Source organism: Hevea brasiliensis, chromosome 4 (genome assembly GCF_030052815.1).
Source record: "Hevea brasiliensis isolate MT/VB/25A 57/8 chromosome 4, ASM3005281v1, whole genome shotgun sequence".
NCBI classification, from domain to species: Eukaryota; Viridiplantae; Streptophyta; class Magnoliopsida; order Malpighiales; family Euphorbiaceae; genus Hevea; species Hevea brasiliensis.
Genome location: NC_079496.1, coordinates 932,979 through 954,247, shown reverse-complemented (window position 1 = coordinate 954,247; position 21,269 = coordinate 932,979). Strand labels below are relative to the sequence as shown.

General features: G+C 33.5%; 2 protein-coding genes across 4 annotated transcripts; one reads left to right on the top strand and one right to left on the bottom strand.

Moving 5' to 3' along the window:
• Positions 1–10,201: 10,201 nt before the first annotated feature.
• LOC110673003 (uncharacterized) lies at positions 10,202–11,033 on the bottom strand. The gene has a single exon (XM_021835963.2). It carries the CDS (start codon positions 10,979–10,981, stop codon positions 10,349–10,351), a length of 633 nt encoding a protein of 210 aa, XP_021691655.1. The 5' UTR covers positions 10,982–11,033; the 3' UTR covers positions 10,202–10,348.
• A 3,137-nt stretch (positions 11,034–14,170) lies between these two features.
• Positions 14,171–19,781, top strand: LOC110672942 (galactokinase). Of its 3 annotated transcripts, none has more exons than XR_009148086.1 (13): positions 14,172–14,442; positions 14,654–14,838; positions 14,967–15,013; positions 15,120–15,214; positions 15,319–15,401; positions 15,886–15,954; positions 16,235–16,420; positions 16,771–16,905; positions 17,078–17,212; positions 17,363–17,433; positions 17,739–17,816; positions 18,627–18,769; positions 19,034–19,176. XR_009148086.1 is itself a non-coding variant. In XM_021835875.2 (13 exons), the coding sequence occupies exons 1-13, from the start codon at positions 14,280–14,282 to the stop codon at positions 19,368–19,370; spliced, it is 1,500 nt and encodes a 499-aa protein (XP_021691567.2). In that variant the 5' UTR covers positions 14,173–14,279; the 3' UTR covers positions 19,371–19,781. The 3 variants fall into 3 exon arrangements, 2 of the variants coding, with proteins under 2 accessions (XP_058000872.1, XP_021691567.2); XM_021835875.2 differs by lacking the exon at positions 18,627–18,769 and adding an exon at positions 19,260–19,781 and having other exon boundaries at positions 14,173–14,442; positions 19,034–19,175; XM_058144889.1 differs by lacking the exons at positions 18,627–18,769; positions 19,034–19,176 and adding an exon at positions 17,925–18,619 and having other exon boundaries at positions 14,171–14,442.
• The last annotated feature ends 1,488 nt before the right edge of the window (positions 19,782–21,269 follow it).

Genomic DNA, 21,269 nt, shown 5'->3' with positions numbered 1-21,269 from the left:
GGGTGGTACTGGATGGTGCAATCATAGTCTTTCAGAAGCTCCATCCATCTCCTCTGTCTCAAGTTTAAATCCCTCTGTTGGAAGATGTACTTCAAACTCTTATGGTCGGTGTATATCTCGCACACTTCACCATACAGGTAGTGTCTCCAGATTTTTAGTGCAAAGACTACAGCCGCCATTTCCAAATCATGGGTGGGGTAGTTATGCTCATGCCTCTTCAGCTGCCTTGAAGCATAAGCCACTACCTTTCCATTACGCATCAAGACACACCTAGGCCAACTCTGGGCGTCACAATACGGTGTATCCTTCACCACTCACGGGTAGTGTCAACACGGGCGGTGGTTAGACACTCCTTAAGCTTCTGGAAACTCACCTCACAGTCATCTGTCCAAATGAATTGAACATTCTTCCTGGTCAACTTAGTTAGGGGAGCCGCTATCCTGGAGAAATCTTGTACAAAACGCCTATAGTAACCAGCTAAACCCAGAAAACTTCGCACCTCAGTGACTGTTGTAGGCCTAAGCCAATCAGTTACAGCTTCAATTTTCTTGGGATCCACTTGAATGCCGTCACTAGAAACCACGTGTCCCAAGAATGAGATGCTTTCTAGCCAAAATTCACATTTTGAAAATTTGGCATATAGCTGGTGCTCCCTCAACGTTTGCAACACCATCCTCAAGTGCCACACGTGTTCTTCCTCGGTCCGAGAGTATACCAGAATGTCATCTATGAATACGATGACAAAACGGTCTAAAAATGGCTTGAACACCCTGTTCATCAAGTCCATGAAGGCTGCTGGTGCATTAGTGAGTCCAAAAGACATCACCAAGAACTCATAATGACCATATCTTGTCCTGAAAGCCATTTTGGACACGTCCTCATTCTTGATTCTCAACTGATGGTAGCCTGATCGCAGGTCTATCTTGGAAAAGAATCTAGCTCCTTGGAGCTGATCAAACAAATCATCGATCCGAGGAAGTGGATACTTGTTCTTCACTGTCACCTTGTTCAGCTGTCTGTAGTCAATGCACAACCTCAATGACCCATCCTTCTTTCTCACAAATAGAACAGGAGCACCCCAGGGTGAAGTGCTCGGACGTATGAAACCCTTGTCCAAAAGCTCCTGCAGTTGCTCCTTCAGCTCTTTCAATTCTGCTGGTGCCATCCTGTAAGGTGGCATGGATATGGGGTTTGTACCCGGCACAACATCAATACAAAACTCTATTTCCCTTCTGGTGGCAACCACAGAAGCTCCTGCAGGAAGACATCCATAAATTCTCTGACAACGGGAACATTTCCCATCCTGACACATTCTACAGATGTATCTCTCACCAATGCCAAATACCCTTGGCATCCACGCCTCAACATTTTTCTAGCACTAATTACTGACACCAAATTATATGGAGCCACACTCCTGTCACCATCAAAGCTAAACTCTTCCACACCAGGTATGTGGAAATACACCTTTTTGTTCCTGCAGTCTAAAGTGGCATAGTGAGTTGCCAACCAATCCATCCCCAAGATTACATCGAAATCCATTACTGGTAGAGGAACCAAGTCTGCTGGGAGGATCTTTCCATCCACTACTACTGGGCTACCCGGAAAAACCATATCTACATCTATGTTGTCACTAAGTGGGGTAGCTACCGACAAAGGGCATTCTAAGGTTGTAGGGTTTCTACCCAACCTCATGGCAAACACAGGGGAGACAAATGAGTGCGTAGCACCCGGATCTATCAAAACACAAGCCTCATAAGAACAGACCAGAAGAATACCTGCCACAACTGCATTTGAAGCTTGAGCATCCTGGTGGGTCAGGGTGAAAACCCGAGCTTGACCCCTACCCTGAGTGGCAGAACCTTGATACTGACTTCTACCTCCTGATCTGCCTCCAAATCCACGTCCCCCTGGTCCTCGGCCCTGTTGGCCACTGAACTGACTGCCTGCCATGTTGGAAGCGCCCGGATACAACTGTCGAGGAACATTCGCAACAGAACCCTATGACCCCATCTGTGGCTCGCTGAACATGGGGCATTTTCTAGCAAAGTGACCCGGTTGGCCACACCTGAAGCATACTCCTGATCCCATCAAACAAGGTCCTGAATGTCCTCTTCCACACTGTGCACAAGGTGCCAAGGAGGATCCTGAACCGGACCAGGCTGCTGTACCAGGCGTGACCACTGCTGGATCCGTACCACTGAGTGCAGATCCTCGTGGTGCGTATGCGAAACCACTTCTCTTGCTCCTACCCTTTCCTCTGTAATTACCCTGGCCACCACTGTCCGGAGTACCCATGGAAGGGACACCTGAGGAACCCTCTGCTCTGTTTTTCTTTGCTCTCCCACTGTCATCCACAGCATAGCTAATCTCAATCTGTCTGGCTCGATCAACCACCACATCAAAAGACTGATCCGACATCATGGCCAGGTTCGCATACCTCCTGTCAAGCCCCTTTAGGAACCTCTTCACCTTCATAGTTTACGTGCGGTCTTTGTAGGGGCATATCTACTCAATTCGAAGTGCAGAGCATATTCATCTACTGGACACGCCATTATTGTCTTTGGGCCTCAAAGGCCCACTGTTTCTGATCTCTGAAGCTTTCTGGCACAAACCGATTGATAAAAAGTTCCACAAACTGAGCCCATGTCAATCCCTCCATCCGGGGTAACACGTAGTCATTCATCCATTGTCTAGGCATAGGCCCCATGACATGCTGCACACACTCTATCAATCTTCTATCGATCCAATCAGTAATTCTATTCTGCTGTCTGCGAGAATCCAGAACCGATATGCATCGTCGACACATCATAAGTACCGAGCACCAACTTCTTAAAATTTATGATCTGCTTGTAAGGTTCCCCTCTTGGTGCGGTGGATCGCTGCTTCTTTGTGGAGGGTGGACCATATCTTTGCGCCATCATGTCGATGGTTCTTTGCGAACCCAGCTAGAGTAGGCGCCATGGGGTCCATGGGACCTGTGCCATGAAAGATCATTCTGAGCGTGAGTAGCTGCTCTTCTACTTGAGCGGCTCTAGGCCTCCTACCCGCCTCCTCGGGCGGCGCCTCATCTGTCGACACCTCGTCGAGCACATGCAGTTCTCGTGCGATGGCGGCTCTCCACCTTCACGCATTTTCCTAAAATTCAGCGACATTAGCCCACAAAATTCAAAAGCGCACATTGCACTCTATAGACTCATATTTATACATAACATATGGAGCGAAACTAGAAGCAAAGATGACAATGCAAGGCGAATGTGGACCCTATTTTTCCGCATGTGACTCCTATTAGACTTTTCCCAACACTTTAGACAACATTCCCTAAGAATGGAGCCTAAGCTCGATACCACATTTGTCACGACCCAACCTATGGGCCGGACCGGCACTAGGACACAGGCGACCTAAAGCCCCGAGGCCGTAGTAAGCCTAAGCGTTCATTAACCCAACTCTAAGGCCCATTTGGGCCCAATATCAAGAAAACAAGCGGACAGAGTCCGGCCATAAAATGGACTTACCAGCGGGAGTTTTCGACTCACCCGACTGTAAACACAATATATAGTCAATTGGGAGCTCGGCTCACCCTCCACATACTCATCAACATAATAATAAATGGGAGCTCGGCTCCTCATCCAATCCATCAAACATGACTTAAAATATTAAGTTTCTGGTCCAACATGATAATAATATTACGGACCAAATTCAAATAATTCTGCTAACACATGCGGAAATTCTAGGAGTAAATAAAATTACACAAATATCGATAAACAACTGCGAAGTATAAAAGCGAGTTAACCGAATAAAATATCCTTCATGCGGCTGTAAAAATTTTTGAGCAGGAGTGAGCGTTCGACTCGAAGAGTAAAATATCAATTTTAACCATAATCTCTATAACTATCTAGAACTAATGTACCTGTAGAGTGAAATGCAACATTAACAACATTTTCACATCATAACATCAAAAGGTAATTTGGAGCACTCACACACCTGTAGTATCAATCATAACATATGGGAGCCGATCCTATCTGACTCTCTTAAATCCAACTGGTGCCGTAATTACTCAAGCTCGGACTTCCACTTAATAACCAAATCGAGGGTCCCAGAATTACTCAAGCCGTGACTACCCCTCGAAGGATTGGGTCCCAATTACTCAAGCCGTGGATCGCCCGTGGCCTATCCATAGTCCACACCACATCACACGCACGCCAACGCACGCACACTGCTGCTCCAAATTACCACAACAACATTCATGGCATATTATGATTATGAATGCAACATAATTCGTGCCTAGAGTTTAACTACATAAATATATGCATATAAGTGATGCATGGGCATCTTGAACATATAATAATATCGAAATTACAATTAAAATTAATATTTTACTCACAAACTTGACGACAAATTCTTGTGGCGGTGGCGGAGAAGAAGGCATCGGCTCACGACAATTATATTACAATTATTTAATACAAACTGACTCAATACAAACAAATAAATAGACCAATTAAGTCGTAAGTAGTGCCGACAATCAGGCAGATTTTCCCATATACCTAGGACCTACCCAATCAGCAAAAGGGTTCAAAACACACTTCTATACTCACAATACATATATCCACAGTTCAATCAAATCACACAGCACCTCCTGGGCCCATAAAATCAGTCATCAATCACAATACGCAAAATTTCAATAAAGTCATTATTATTGATCATTTTTGCAAAAACCCAAACCAATTTTAAAAATTATAAAACTTTGCCCCGCGGTCCTTAGCAATATTACTAAGCTATTGCAAAAAGAATCGAAATTTTCTAAGCTACCACGAATATTTTATGGATTTTTAATCCTATTTAAGCACTAGAAAATTACGAAAAAACAAGGTTCGGGTTTACCTTTGCCGATTCCGACTTGAGGCAGCTCGGGGCGTCGACAATGGGGCTAGCCAAAACCTCGGTCCAATTCGGAGACTTTTCCGTGCAGTGCATGCGGCGAAATTTGCGAACTGGTCAACTGTCGAATTTCCGCGAATCGAGGATACCTACACGAAGCCCATAACACGGGGGTTAGTACATAAATTTTTCAGAATTTTCTAAGCTCATTAAATGCTCGGAAAAACACTGCGAAGTTCCGTGGGACCCATCGAAAAACGGTGTCGGAAAAATTCGAAATTTATGTCGTTGCGAAGCTCTCGACGAATGGAGCGTGCTGGTGGCCTCGGTTTTCTCGTGGGATTCACGGTTTTCGAGAAATCTAGCCCAAAAGTCGAAATGGGCTAAAATCTTCCCGAGCAAAAATCGGACAATCCGCTCGATGGATTTCGGCGTTCTTGGTGTCTATGGAAAGCTCTCGCCGAGTAGATGATTTTGGACACAAGACCCGGTCCAATTGGTGGCCGGATCGGCCGGATTTGGCCGGGGAAGCCGAAACGCCGCGCGCGCGAGGAAGGGAGATCGCGCGCGTTTTCTGGCCGTTCTGGGCGGCTGCCATTTGGGACGGTGGGGCGGCCCGCGAGGGGAGGACGCAGAGGCGGTGGCCGGCGGAGGAGGAGGAGAAAGCGAGAGAGAAAAGGGAGAGGGGCCTTGGGAAAGAAAAAGGAAGAAGGAAAAGGGCCGGTCCGGTTCGATTCGGCCGGTTCGATTCAGGATACAAAATTTTGAATTTTTACTCTGCCTCGGGACCGAAAACGAGGTCCAAAAATTCCGAAAAAATTTCCAGAAAACTCAGAAAAATACGTAGACTCCAAATATATTTTTAGTTTTGCCACGTGGTCTTTAAATTAATTTTTAAAAATCATCAAAGTTTATATTTTCAGAAAATCGAACCCGATTTTTAAAATCCGAAAAATCTCAAAAAAATTCCTAAAATTTAAATAAAATTAAAATACCAAAAATGCTCATAAAATTTAAAATTTTGGGGTGTTACAACCATTATTACAATTTAATTATCGCTATTACTATTTAATTATTATCAATTACATCACCACCATTACCTCAATTTGTCATGATTATCACAACTTAACTATTACTTTCACTTAACTACTAATCATTGGAATAATTACTATTTATTATTAATACTATAAATAAATTAAGATCCAAAACCAAAATGGATAGAATTAAATTATAATTTTTTTATTATATTAATTAATTCAATTCATTTTAAAATTAAAAAATTTAATATTTTTTTTAATGTGAAAAAAAGTAATAACCAAGCAAATCAAAAACATAAAAAAACTCAACGTTTTTTTATTAAAGATAAGGAAATATGAAGAATTTTTTTTTTATTAAAGATATCTTACGTATTAAAAATTAAATTTCAGATCCATATAACTTTAAGAATGCACCAAAGGAAATATGATGAGAATTTTTTTTTTCTATTAAATATATCTTTGCATATTAAAATTAAATTTCGTATACTTATAATTTTAATAATGCATTTTAAAATGATTTTAATTTATTTAAAATATTAATATTATATCGAATTTTATTAATAAAAGACATCCCATCTATGTACTTAATTTATTGAATCAATTTTGTAGATCTTCTTTAAAAATTTTATTATTATATATAAGAAATAATAAGGTTGTAAACAACCGGGATAAATTGTATTGATTATCACTTAATTTAAGTGGTTAATTTATTTCGGTCAATTAATTTATTTTTAAACTAATACAAATTAATATTTAGTCAAACTAAACCTATAATTTATAATTTATTTTTTTATTAATATCATATATTAATGAATTATTATTTTAAAATTTATTATTATATTATTATTTTTCAAGTAGTCTCAAATTAAATTTTAATTAACAATAGACAATACATATATAATTAGTAATTTTATCAAATAAATTTATTAAAATAAAATAATTTTATTGATAATAATTATTAATTAATTTAATCATAAAAACAAAAAAAACTAAAAAAAAAAATTTTGAAAAAAGAAAACGTGATAAAAAGGTAGTTTATTCTTTTTAATTTATAAATTTACCGTTGTAGGTTAGGATTTAAAAAAAAAAAAATCGTAAAGAATAATAGTGGAGTACAGGTGGTGCCATGGGATTGGTGAACAACAACTCTCCGGAGTATGTCAATGTTTCCATCAAGAAAAGTTTTATGGTATCATAGTGTACATGAAATGCTAAATCTATTCTTAATAATTAATTTGTAAGTAAAAAAAAAAATATATATATATATTTACTTATTTTTATTTTTTTTTATTTCAAAAACAGTTACATTATTGTCAGTTTTAATAATTATTTTTTCTTATTTATAAACTAGCATTGATTTAACATTTCATATAAATATACCTACATAAAATTATCGTGCTAGTATGAAATTTCGCCTTAATTACTCAATAATTTCTCCAAAATTGTTCATGTCATTGATACGTAATGTCTTTGTAATTTATATCAACAAAATCATGAGTGATGAATTGATTAAAGCTTTTAATTATTATTATTATTTCTCATAAAACTTTTTATCACCAACTTTACTTTAAGTTGTGGGAGTAAATTATAGACCTATTTTGTATTGTTATTAAAATTGTGATTAAAAAATTTATTTTTTTTAAATATATTAATCAGAAAAATATTAAAAAATAATTTAAAATTAAATTTAATAAATTTTAATTATAAAAATATTAAAATAATAAAATATTTTTTTTTTAATTTTTTTTTAATGTCATTTAAAATAATATTTTTATTTAAGAAAGTAATTTTGACCCTTCAAATATAATGCTAAATAAATACTATATCTATCATCTCCGAACTTAGATCTTATTTAATATAACGAAATTAAAATTATAATAAAATTATGATTAAATTATATATTTAATTATATTATTTAATAATAAAAAAATTAATATAATAAAATAATAATTACATAATATAATTAACTATAATTAAAATAACATAATGATGGTTTAGCTGGTATTGAACCCTGAGCCTTGGACTTGGTATTGTCGTTTGAGAAAAGAACCTTCTAAATATATTAATTATATAATATTCAAAAATAATTTTATGCTAAATTTGATAATATTTTATTTAGAAAACTCTAAGAATAGCTACATTATTTTTTTCTAATAATATCTAAAATAATTCTTTTTTTTTTCTAAAAAGTATGTTTGAATCACAATGCCAAACACGCCATAACATTGCCGCTCCTCAATTATCTAAGATATTTTACTTTTGTCTATAATTTTTTTTCCTTGGGGTTAGTCTTCTAAGATGTATTTCACATGAAACCTTATCATACCCAGAAACCAGGACTTTTGAAAAACACCTTTGTGACATAATTGTTTTACCTTGACAAAGAATATGAACACAATTGATAAAGAGCACATGAAGCCTAAAGCATTTCATCTAGGTTAACTACCAATGAACACACTTTTGACATCCAACATTTCACTGTAATTGATGAAGAAAAAATATCTAAACATTAAACTTGAATCAGAGAATCGAATAAAAAGAGTCGAAAAATATTATCAGGCATCAAAAGAAAAATCTTATGAAACCAACATTTCTCACCCATGTCTAATAACAGAACAATCATTCAAACATAGATGTTCCTAGTTTCAAAGCTGAGCACGCCATAAAATTGAATTTGTAAAAAAAGAAAACAAAATGTCATTCAATTAAAGTAGTGGAATAGAAAGAATTTAAATTGGAGAAACCAATTGAAAGGGCAATAGAAATCAAGACAAGGCATTCCGAGAAATTAATAGATTTGATGTAGCCTCAATATCAGATAAATATGGAAAAGACAAACAGTAATCACATAACAAGGAAATTGCCAAATCCAATGCATATAATTCACAGTAAAATTGAGTGGCGGTGGAGGGATGATAGAGAATGAAGGGCGCCACTGCAACCCGAAGCCAACAACGAGCTTGCGGCGGCGAAAGCAGAGGATTTATATTGCCAGTTACAGACAACAGATCGCGTGGATGTGACAGTCAGGTGAATGCTAATGTCGAAGACCTGTACTGTGAAGGCTCGACTAATGTATGGGTCTTGTCATTTGGGGTGAGATGGGATGCGATGGTTGCAAATAGAATCTCTGCCTATGCTTTGCAGCGTTTTTTAATTGCAATAAAGCAAGACAGGGATGTTGGCAGGGCTTATGCGTCTCACGTGAGAATAGCTGCTTGTGATTCCCTCCAAAATAAATCGAATTTAAAATTGTATCTTCAAATTTATCTCCTAGAAAAATTATTATTATTATTCGCATCTTTATTTATATTTTAATATATATTATAAATAAATTATAAATTATAAAAAATATTAAAAAAAAGTTAAAAGTTGAATGGATATACCCAAAAAATTATTAAAAATGATGAGATTGTTAAAATTTAAACCATTATCTCGAGTATTCAAGACATGTACATTTTAATATGGAATTATTAATCTAATAACAAGTTAAATTAATGGAAATTAAAAAAAAAGAATAATTTATACCAAATATTATTTGTTTATAATTTTTTTATTTAGACTCAATTTGTTGCGAGACTAATGCACTTGATTTACTAGAGAGACAAAAATTTTCCTTTTTCAATTTGTTTGCAATTAGTGCCACATTAATTTGTGGATTAAGATTCAATTTGTTTTTGAAAATTTTTTGCCAATATCCCATTTAGTCCAAGAATAAATTTTGAGCTGATTTACGTGGCAATTTTTAAACCTCAACCCCCGCAAAACAATCAAAATCAAGGACATGAAATTCGACAATTGCCATGATTGAAAACGCACATCTACAGCACCAGGTTTTGCGAAGAAAATTAAATAATCCTGTTCACCCCGGACTAATTTGAACTCCTTTTACAAGTGATCAAATACACAGTTAAATAGAACAATAAAATACATAACAAAAAGAATGATTTCCTCAATCCTCTCTGTAAGATTCATGCAGCAATTGGCCAACTGCTGCGTGAAGGATCGTTAGGTGTATGGGTCTATGTTCATGGCAAATGCTTCTGTGTTTTCGGATCAAATAGGTTTTGGTCTCCGCTAGACAAACCAATGAGAAAATAACACCCTATTGCTGGTTTTCGGTTTTCTTTTATTTCACAGCAACTAATCATATATGCTTGGGAAATCTCAATTTTCTCATATTGAATGACAATTCATCAAGCTTTCAACAAGCAACGAACACAGAAGAAATTGCAGTAAACATGTTACTATTCAATGATATCGAATGATCAATTTCAGTTAAAATTTCCAGGTTTTAGCAAGTTGCTACCACATTATTTTCATGGATTGTCTGAGCTATATCAAATCCATCTCCATAGACAACAAAATTGTGCATAGTCTATTTTGCAAAAGTTAAAAAGTCCTACCCAGATTCAGTAACATGAAACAACTGATCTTCACAGCTTCCACGCATGCAATTTCTTACCAATCTCAAAGGCCACATAAGAATCTACACAAGCCTGCAAAATCTGACCATAAGAGAGATCCTCATCACCCCAATCACTCATGCTGATATGCTTCTCTAATCTCACCCCCTCATAGCCCAGACACTCCTTCACAATCCTCTCCACTGAAGCTCTATCAAGACTTTCTCCATCATCAGTCAACACATATTTCCTCAAATCTAGAAGCCTGTGAATGCTCAGCTCGTGTACTGACATCAACAGCTTCTTCTCGTCCGAGCCATTCCAAATCCCAACGAAAGTGATGCTCGGATTTAAGAGAAAGCGGCGAAGAATGCGTGGAACGGTATCAGCTAGAGAGAGTTGGAAGATCAAGCAGCGAGTTCCCACGCAGAGCTGGAGAGTATCAGCGGGAGGATCGTTTCCGTTCCAAGGAGTCCATTGGACACCGACGCCGACGACAAGACGGCCCTTATACCTTCGGCGGAGGAAGAGAGTAGTGTAGAGCCATTTCCGAGCGACGGAGGCGGACAAGGTGACAGTGACGTCGATGGCAGTGCCGAAGAAGTCAACGATGAACAAGCGGTGGTCGTATGGGCTTCTGGTGATGGTGATATCCGGCGTCATTGTTTGTTCAGTGTTTGAAGAAATGGAAAGAAGCAGTGAGAGTGTATTTTTCCATGCGGAGGTGGCGTGAGATTTTATCGCGTTTTCCCGCTGAAACAAATGAAATAAAGTCGAGTAGCACCGCGAACCGGTGATGGATCAGTGGGCCGGGCTCGTAGAAAAGTTGGATTCTTTGTTTTGATAAGCTAGGCCCAATTAAGATCCAAATCCCAAATCGGCAGAATTTAATTATAATTTTTTTATTATATTAATTAATTCGATCCATTTTAAATTTAAAAAATTTAGTATTTTTTAATGTGAAACAAAAAATGTAATAACCAAACGAATCAGAAACATAAAAAACTCAACGTTTTTATTAAAAATAAGGAAATATGAATAATTTTTTTTATTAAAGATATCTTTGCTTATTAAAATTAATTTTAAGAAAAAAGGAAATATGATGATAATTTTTTTTATTAAAGATATCTTTGCACATTAAAATTAAATTTCGTATAGATATAATTTTCAGAATGCATTTTAAAATTAATTTAATTTATTTAAAATATTAGTATTAAATCAAATTTTATTAATAAAAGATATCCCATCTATGTACTTAATTTATTGAAACAATTTTGTAGATCTTCTTTGAAAATTTTATTATTATATATAAGAAATAATAGGGATGTAACCTATCGGAATAAATTGTACTAATCATCATTCAACTTAAGTATTTATTTTATTTCAATCAATTAACGTTAATTTGTTTTTAACTTTAGTTTTACTTAGAAAATATCTATTAATCAGCAATAATAGATTTTCATGTTCATTTTTTTATAATTAATATAAATTAATATTTAGTCAAAATAAATTTATAAATTATTATTTATTTTTTTATAAAAATTAAAAAATTGACAAAACATCATATATTAATGAAATATTATTTTAAAATTTACTATTATATTATTATTTTTCAAGTTGTCGCAAATTAAATTTTAATTAACAGTAAATAACACATATATAATTAGTAATTTTATTAATAAATTTATTAAATAAAATAATTTTATTGATAATAATTATTAATTAATTTAATTATAAATATAGAAAAAGAAAAAAAAATAAAACATGATAAAAAGGTTGTTTATTCTTTTTAATTTATAAATTTACCGCTGTAGGTTGGGAATTTTAAAAAAATAATAAATTTAAAGTTTAAAAATTTTATTTGATAAATTAAAATTTAATAATGAAAATAAAATAATCATATAAATTTTGGATTACAATTTATCCAACCTACAGGATGGGAAGGAGCATCACGTAGCAAGAATAATATTTTGTTAATTTCGTAAAGAAAAATAGTGGAGTACAGGTGGTGGCATGGGATTGGTGTACAACAAATCTCCGTAATATGTCAAAATGTCTCCATCAAGAATAATTTTATGGAATCATAATGTACATGAAATGCTAAATCTATTATTAATAGTTATTTTTACTTTTTTTTATTTTTTTTATTTCAAACGCAGTTATATTTTTTTTCAGATTTAATAATTAATTTTACTTATTTATAAATTATCCATTGATTTACCATTTTATATAAATATACCTACATAAAATTATCATGGCAGTGTATAATTTCTCCTCAATTGCTCATGTCATTGATACGTGATGTCTTTGTAATTTATCTCAACAAAATCATGAGTGATGGATTGATTAAAGCTTTTAATCATTATTATTATTATTATTATTATTATTATCCCTCAAAAAACTTTTTATCACCAACTTTATTTTAGATTATGCAAATAAATTATATTTATCATTTCTAAATTTACATTGTATTTAATATAACGTAATTAAATTTAAAATATAATTAATATTATATTATATATTTAATTATATTATCTAATAATAAAAAAAATATATAATAAAATAATAATTATATAATATAATCAATTATAATTAAAATAATATAATGATCATTATATATAAAAAATAATATAATCATTATTATTTATTTTGATTATTTTTATTGATTTTTAATACAATCAACATCATTATTCACAATAACCCCATCATTCTGCTACCATTATTGTTGCCGCCATCATTACTACATTGCCACCTCTATCACCATTTGAAAGCTATAAATACCACTATCTCACATTACTATGATCACTATTATTTAACCATTATTTTTAATTGATTATTAATCATTGTAATAATTATCATTTATTATTAATATTATAAATAAATAAAATATTAAAATTAGAATTATTATTACATTATATTATTATAAATAATATATTAAAATTAAAATTATCATTATATTATATTATATTATTTTTATTTTCAACAAAGCATAAGAATATAAAATAATTACATTATATATTTGATTACATTTCATAATTAATTATATTATATTATATTACACTCCATCAAATATAATATTAATATTATAATAATACAATCTTCAAACTTTAATTTACAACATCAATCTTTCCTAACTTTGCTTTCAGTTATAATAAAACCCTTCTTAACTGCAATAGTTGGTTTGCAGGTAAGTAGATAACATGGGGATAAAATTTCTCCTCTTTCCAATCTCTCTCTGTCCTATCCTTACTCTCTCTTTCACCTAATCCATCATCTCTTTCACCCCTTCTGCTCAGGCTTCAGATTTTGCCCAAGTGCATAGATCCAACATAAATTAGCTTGCAATTAAATTCATATAAAATCAACAATAACCCAACATTCAACATTTAAGCTCGATAAATCATAATTCAATAAATTTAAAAGTAATTTTTTTTTTCTTTTGTTAATGTCGTAAAGAATAAACATGATTACAAGTGGTGGCATGGAATTGGTGCACAACGAATCTCCACAAAATGCCAAAATGTCTCAATTGCTCATGTCCTTGACACGTGCGGCCTTTTAATTTATGTCAACAAAATCACGAGCGGCGGATTGATTAACCTTTTAATAATTATTATTATTATTATATCTCATAAAACTTTTTATCGCCAACTTTGTTTTGGATTGTGCGTTGCAGGCTAGAATCTTTGTCGTTTTTAATGTGAACAGTTAAGATTACCGAGTCACAAGCCGCGGGTTTAACAATAAATTTTTATAATTTTTAATTAAAAGTAAATAATTTACAAAATTTTAGTTTATTTTTAAATATTTTACTATTAAAAAAATTAAAATACTTTTATACCGGGCTTATTTTATTAATTTTTTTTTTCGTTTTCTTTTTCTCTTTTTCTTTTCGCTTCTCGTTGTATCTTTGCGGTGGCGTTTTAGATAGAGTGATTTCGTTGATAACCAGAGATCATCAATGGCTAAACACGAAGAGCTTCCAATTCCGACTTACTATTCTTTGGAGCCTGTTTATGGAGATGGTTCTCTGCTCGAAGAAGCTCAGCTTAGATTTGACAGATTGAAATCCAAGTTTCTCCAAGTCTTTGGACATCTTCCTGACGTCTATGCTCGATCTCCAGGTCAAATTTTGCATTCTTTCATTCAGTTGTCTGTCTGGTGGCTGAGAAAATGATAGAAAACAAACGAAATTCTAATTCCCTGATTACTGGATTTGGAAGTCCTTTATTAGATTCATTTACGACTTAAAAAATAATTCTGTTGGTGAATTTGGATAATTGCTGGAGAATTGATTGCTCGTTGGTGATTGATCTGTTTCTATCTGAGATGCAGGGAGAGTGAACTTGATCGGAGAGCACATTGACTATGAAGGTTACTCGGTGCTGCCGATGGCAATCCGGCAAGACACCATCGTAGCAATCCGCAAGCATGACGCCGGAGAGGCTCAAAAGTTTCTTAGAATCGCTAATGTTAATGACAAGTACACCATGTGTACTTATCCTGCTGATCCTAACCAGGTATTCACTAATTTCTCTTGCTTATCTGGAAACACTGATTTTTTATTTATGTCGCTTCATGATATGTATGTGAACGTGCGTCTCAGTGTTCTTTTGACTTAATTACCTCCATTATCTTTACTGTGCAGGAAATTGACTTGAAAAATCATAGATGGGGCCATTATTTCATCTGCGGGTAAGAGCCAAAGTCTGCACCTTTTGTTTCTTGTATCGTATAACCGCCCGCTCCAATCTCTTGAAACAGATAGTAGTATGTTAATTTGAGTTTCTGTGCTCTCCAGGTACAAAGGTTATTATGAATATGCTAAATCAAAAGAAGTGGATGTTGGTGTGCCAGTTGGACTTGATGTTCTTGTCGATGGAACTGTCCCAACAGGTGTATTACCTATGGGAAGTTAATTGATTGGCTATTTCAATACTTTGAATTTGAGGTATTTCCTATCTTACATAATGAAGGTTAATTGTTTTTCATTGGTCTAGGTTCGGGTCTATCAAGCTCCACAGCATTCGTCTGTTCTTCTACAATTGCTATTATGGCTGCTTTTAATGTGAACTTTCCAAAGGTAAACCACTCGTTCACCAACCTTATACCGTACACAGTAATAGTAGTGCACTTTATCCAGTCTTTTAAATTCTCTTAATATCTTCGTTCTTATTTCAATCCATAATTATTCTAGTGATTATGCAAAGCATACTTGAGAGACTGATAATACTGATAAGATGAGGGTTTTTTTTTTCCTTTAATTTTTCATTGACTGTGAGTTTGAGTGTTGTTTGATGATGGTGCAATTTAGAATGATATTGTTGATGCTACTAAACTTTACACTTACAGTATCACTTCAGATATCTAATTCAATTCCTTATCTGTATACTGGGTATATGCTCTAGTGTCTAGATGGTGGATGATTTCTGTTTACACACAAGAGCTAACAAAGAGCTAGGCCATGCAGATTTTGTTTTCATACATCCTTCCATTTACTTTTCTTCCTTTTTCCTTTTTTTGTTCCTTTTGTCAAATGATTTTTGACATTGCTCCCTCTTTTACAGAAAGAAATTGCCCAACTCACATGTGATTGTGAAAGGCACATTGGAACACAATCTGGAGGAATGGATCAGGTTATAATTAGTCTCATGAATCTTCTTATACTTTTATTGCATTTTGATGCTGCTGGCACCTGTTAGCTGCCAAAACATTTTCTTTTTTTATTGTTGCTTAAATATTTGAAATTTCTCTAGTTGAGTTAGTGAGGGTTCTTCTTTTGGTCAAGGATAATTGTAATGGGCTTTTGTTTGCAATATTATGTCAGTTGTATGATCCTGTTGTCTGGGCTATTTGGTATGGAGTTGCATTATGATCTTGTGCATAGTGTTATATTAAATTTGTTTTCTTTGTCAGGCAATCTCTGTCATGGCCCAAACTGGGTTCGCAGAGCTTATTGATTTCAACCCTATTCGTGCCACTGATGTGCAACTTCCTACTGGTGGGACTTTTGTAATTGCACATTCCTTGGCAGAATCTCAAAAGGCTGTCACTGCTGCTACAAATTACAACAACAGAGTTGTTGAATGTCGGCTAGCTGCTGTAAGCACAATTTTTTCTTGTGTATATTTCTTTATGTCTTTGACATATTGTTCCTTTTTCATTTTGAATTCCTCCAATAAAATCTTCTTTTTATCTGCAGAAAATATCTATGAGACTATGAGTAGCCTAAACTTTGAATTTACAGTTTCAAATGACCATACATGAATTTTTGCTAAATCTATGAAGTATGAACAGACTTCATAAATGAACTCTCCTTACCTCCTCACCCTTCAAAGAAAGAGAAGAAAAGGGATCCAAATGCTTACAAGTTACAACTTAGCAAATATCTTTCGCCCTATATATGTGTGAGATGTTCATACTTACATTGGTCTTTTGGGATATTTCTTCAGATTGTACTTGCAATAAAGCTTGGAATGAAACCACAAGATGCAACATCAAAAGTGAAAACCCTTTCTGATGTTGAGGGGTTGTGCGTCTCATTTGCTAGTAGTCATGGTTCTTCTGATCCTGTTGTTGCTGTTAAGGTATTTGCCATTATGCTCTTTGATATAATAACAATACTGTTCCTATCTTGGTTGACATTAGATGATATGTTGTAGATGCTTTCTTGGCGGATACATGATACCTTGTCATTGTAGTTAATAATTGGTCCATCTTTACTTCTACCAAATTGTCACACCTTTCTGTATGCTGCAGGAATTTTTAAAAGAGGAACCGTATACGGCTGAAGAGATTGAGAAAATCATTGAGGAAAATCTGCCATCGATTTTCAGCAATTCCGCAACCTCATTGGATGTACTAAAAGCAGCCAAGCACTATAAGTTACATCAGGTACTATTTCTATGTGTTTGTCTTCGTCGTCATTCTTTATTTAGTGATGTATTATTGATTCATTTTGTGTCTTTTTTGGAGCCAATATTTGTATTTTAGCTCTTTTTAATTCAGATTGGATGTTAATTTTAATTTGCATTCTTTTTCCAGAGGGCTGCTCATGTTTACTCTGAAGCAAGGCGGGTACGTGCTTTCAAGGACACTGTATCATCAAATTTGAGGTTTGTACTTAAAACCTTACAGAATTTCTGATACATGCATCTTGGAATGCCTATGTACTTTCTATGAATTTTTACTATTATGTAAACCTGCTTGTTGATCACATGGACTTAGTTTTTCACATGGTTGGGATATGGTACGAATATATTGTTGAAGGAGAAAAAAAATCAATTTCTTTTCTTTTCCATTGGATTTATCAGCTCTTTTTGTTCATATATTTGGTGATCCTAGAAATTTATTTACATGACAAGGTAACTTCTGATATTTAAGACTAAAAAGCATCAACTCCTCAAAAATTGTTTGGCAGTGATAAGGACAAGTTAAAGAAGCTGGGTGACCTTATGAATGACAGCCACTACAGCTGCAGTGTTTTATACGAATGCAGGTACAAATTTTGAGTTCCAAGTTTCTTTCCAAAATATGCAAGAATTTACATCAGCTCTGTAACAGTCGGGCTTCAACCACTAAAGTAATTGTCCGCTTTTGTCATAAGCCTCACGGTTTTGTTCCATAGGTGGAATGGAAAACTTCTCAGGAGGTCACCCATCCTAAGATTTCTCTCAAGCGAGCACGTTTAACCCTGGAGTTCTTCTAACTCTCCAGGCTATTCCACCAAAAGGCGCATCCAGTGATTTGTTCTCCCATTTTATATATCTTTACTTTTTGAACCCAAGACCATCTCTCTATACTTTGCCGATGGGAGATTTGCCTAATGGACCTTTAATTAAAATTTAGAAAACAGTTCTTCAAAATCTGCAAAAAAACACTTCTTTTCCTTTCTTTTTTCACTAACCTCTTCATTTCTAATATGCTTTTTATAATTTTAATTTTCTATATTTTATTGGACATTTAGGCCAAGAGTCACCTCTAAGAGAGAATTGAACAAATTGTCCCTTACCGGTCTGATCCGTTTTTCCAATAACTCTATATTGTTTCCTGAAAACTGATTTAATTATTTGAGTTTGTTCTCAAGTTTTTCTGTAGTTTCACATTACTACTAACTTCGCAATTATCCTTAGACCTAGGATGTCACAGTGTCCCACATGAAATTTGGGCAGCAACTGATCTCGCAGTCACTTCCCAATACGGTCACCCATCGCCGTGCCTTAGCTCATTTAACCTTTTATGTTTGTTTTTCTTATTTCAATTTTAACTTCATGTAATTATTATTTATTTTTATTTATGACTTTTGTAGGTGACTTAATTATAGTTCTGAATATCCTAACTGTCCGGACAGACATCAGTCGCCGGAAAAGTAATCTGTACGGAACTGATGAATATAGGGGTGTTACAAACTCTCTTCACCGTGATTCTTTAAGATGTGAATTTTCCACATTGGTAAGCATTGAGCTGCCACCTTTAATACAATTGGGGAACGAAAAGAGGGGGAGAGAGAGAGAGAGAGAGAGAGAGAGAGAGATCTTATGCTTGGTTCTATGCCTTGCACATAAAATTGGACATTGCTTGACTGCTATGGCCATTTGGTTGGCTTCTCCATTTACTTTCTTTCTGAGCCTGCTGCCTAACATAAATTTATTCCTTCAAAGTCTCTTCTGTAGCATGCTGATTGTGTTGGATCTGTCTTTCTCTTGCTGATAACAGCTGCCCAGAGTTGGAAGAACTTATAAAAGTTTGCCGGGAACATGGTGCTTTAGGTGCAAGGCTTACAGGTGCTGGATGGGGCGGCTGTGCAGTAGCTTTGGTAAAAGAGTCCATTGTCCCACAGTTCATCCTCAATTTGAAGGTAGTTCGACATTTTTTAACTGCAAATTGCCCCCTCCCTGTCTTATGTTTTCTGCCATGGATACTAACAGTTTCATGTTGTCAGGAAAAGTTCTTCCAAGCAAGGATTGACAAGGGTATAATCAACGAGAATGATCTTGGCCTCTATGTTTTCGCTTCAAAGCCATCAAGTGGGGCGGCTATTTTCAAGTTTTAACGTCAACCTCTTGTTTAACCTTCAGCAATAAACATTATCAGGTTTCTTTTATTTATGTCGAGAAACCTGTGATTTATTGTTGTTGAATAAAATTCGATGCCGCCTTGCAGGAACTTTTTCTTTTGCACAAGATGAGCCTGGTTTCCAGAGTAAATAATTTTTTTTTCACCACCAATTCGTGGAACAAAAGCCCTGCTCGTGCAAAAATAGATTAACCATGTGTCGAAAGTAAATATATTGGTTATAGGCTCTTGCATTACCTATTATTTTGACTCATTTGGTGTTGTGTTATAAATCTTGACCGGACTTTTTGTGATTTTAGGTTATGTTTAATAGAGTATAATGTAATGCAATGTAATCAATTATGTAATAAAATTAAAATTATAATATATTGTAATATTTACATTCCTATATTTAATTGTAAAATAAAAATATAAATAATGTAATATAATAATAATTTTATTTTAATTTTTAATTAATTTATAGTGTTAGTAATAAGCGATAATGGTTCCAGTGATTAGAAATTGAATGCTAGGGGTAGTGGTGGTGATAAGGTGAGATAGTGATAGTAGCTGTGGTAATAGTCAAGTGGTAGTAGAGATGGTAATAGTCAAGTGGTAGTAGAGATGACAGTAGCTAAGTGGTGATAATGGTTATCAAGTAGTGGTGGTGGTGTATGTGTTAATGATGGTAATGGTGACAGGGTAAAAGTAGTGTTTATAGTAGTAGCAGTTGCTGAACAGTGTTGATAATAATACTGACAATAAATAAAAAAAATTAAAATAAGTAATTATAATTATATTTATATATGATGATTCTTATGTTATTTTAAATATAATTAATAACATTATAAATTGTCATTCTATTATATAATTTTTTTATATTATTAAATAATATAATTAAATATGTAATATAATAATAATAATTTAATTATGCCTTACCAGACCATAATACTCTTACTTTTGGTCTCCATTGTGCTGCCTTCGCCAACCTTACTTGAAAAGCGAAAATGTGGCTTGAATTCAATTCTCGACCGCTAGACTAGCCCTCGCTGACTCTTTTATCGCTCCTCTCCTTACTAATGATGATGTTTTTAGTACTGATTAAAACTCAAATTAAAGATTCGATGCTTAGCAATTTAAAAAACGATAAAGTTCATTGATAAATAATAACAACATATTTATCATTTGAAAATATTAAAGTTAAAAAAAGTGAAAAACGAAACATATGAATAAAGAATAATTATATATTTTAAATGAATGTAAATTTTAAATTAAACCAAAAAAATCATATAATTACGTATGCATTAAAAAATTTTGATCTATCAAAATAAATATCTATATGAGATATCCCATTGAAAAAACTCATCCAACTCTATTTTGCAAGAAACTCAAAAATTATTTTGTTGAACCCCTATGTAAGTACAGTTCACGTAGATTACATATTTAAGATGTACTATGTCGGTATATATATATATATATATATATATATATATATATATATAGTTCATTTTAATTTATCACTTTTTAAAATTTATTTTATTCAAAAATTATCTCACTTTAAAAAAATTAAGAAATATTAATTATTTTTTTTAATTTTATCCTTATTTTTATTTAACACAATAATTATTTTTTTAATTTTATCTCTCATTTAATTAGTGAAATAAAGGGTAATCAAATTAAAATATATTTTATTATAATTTAAATAATTTATTATAATTTTTTATAATTTATATTATTATCTCATTTAATTAAATGAAATAAAAAATAATTTTAATAAATTATAAAATTTTTTTATAATTTAAGTGATTGAATTATTTTTTAAATTATTATATGAAAATTTTAAATATAAAGTAATAATTGTTAATTGAATCATTAAGGCTGAATGGAATAAAAAAAT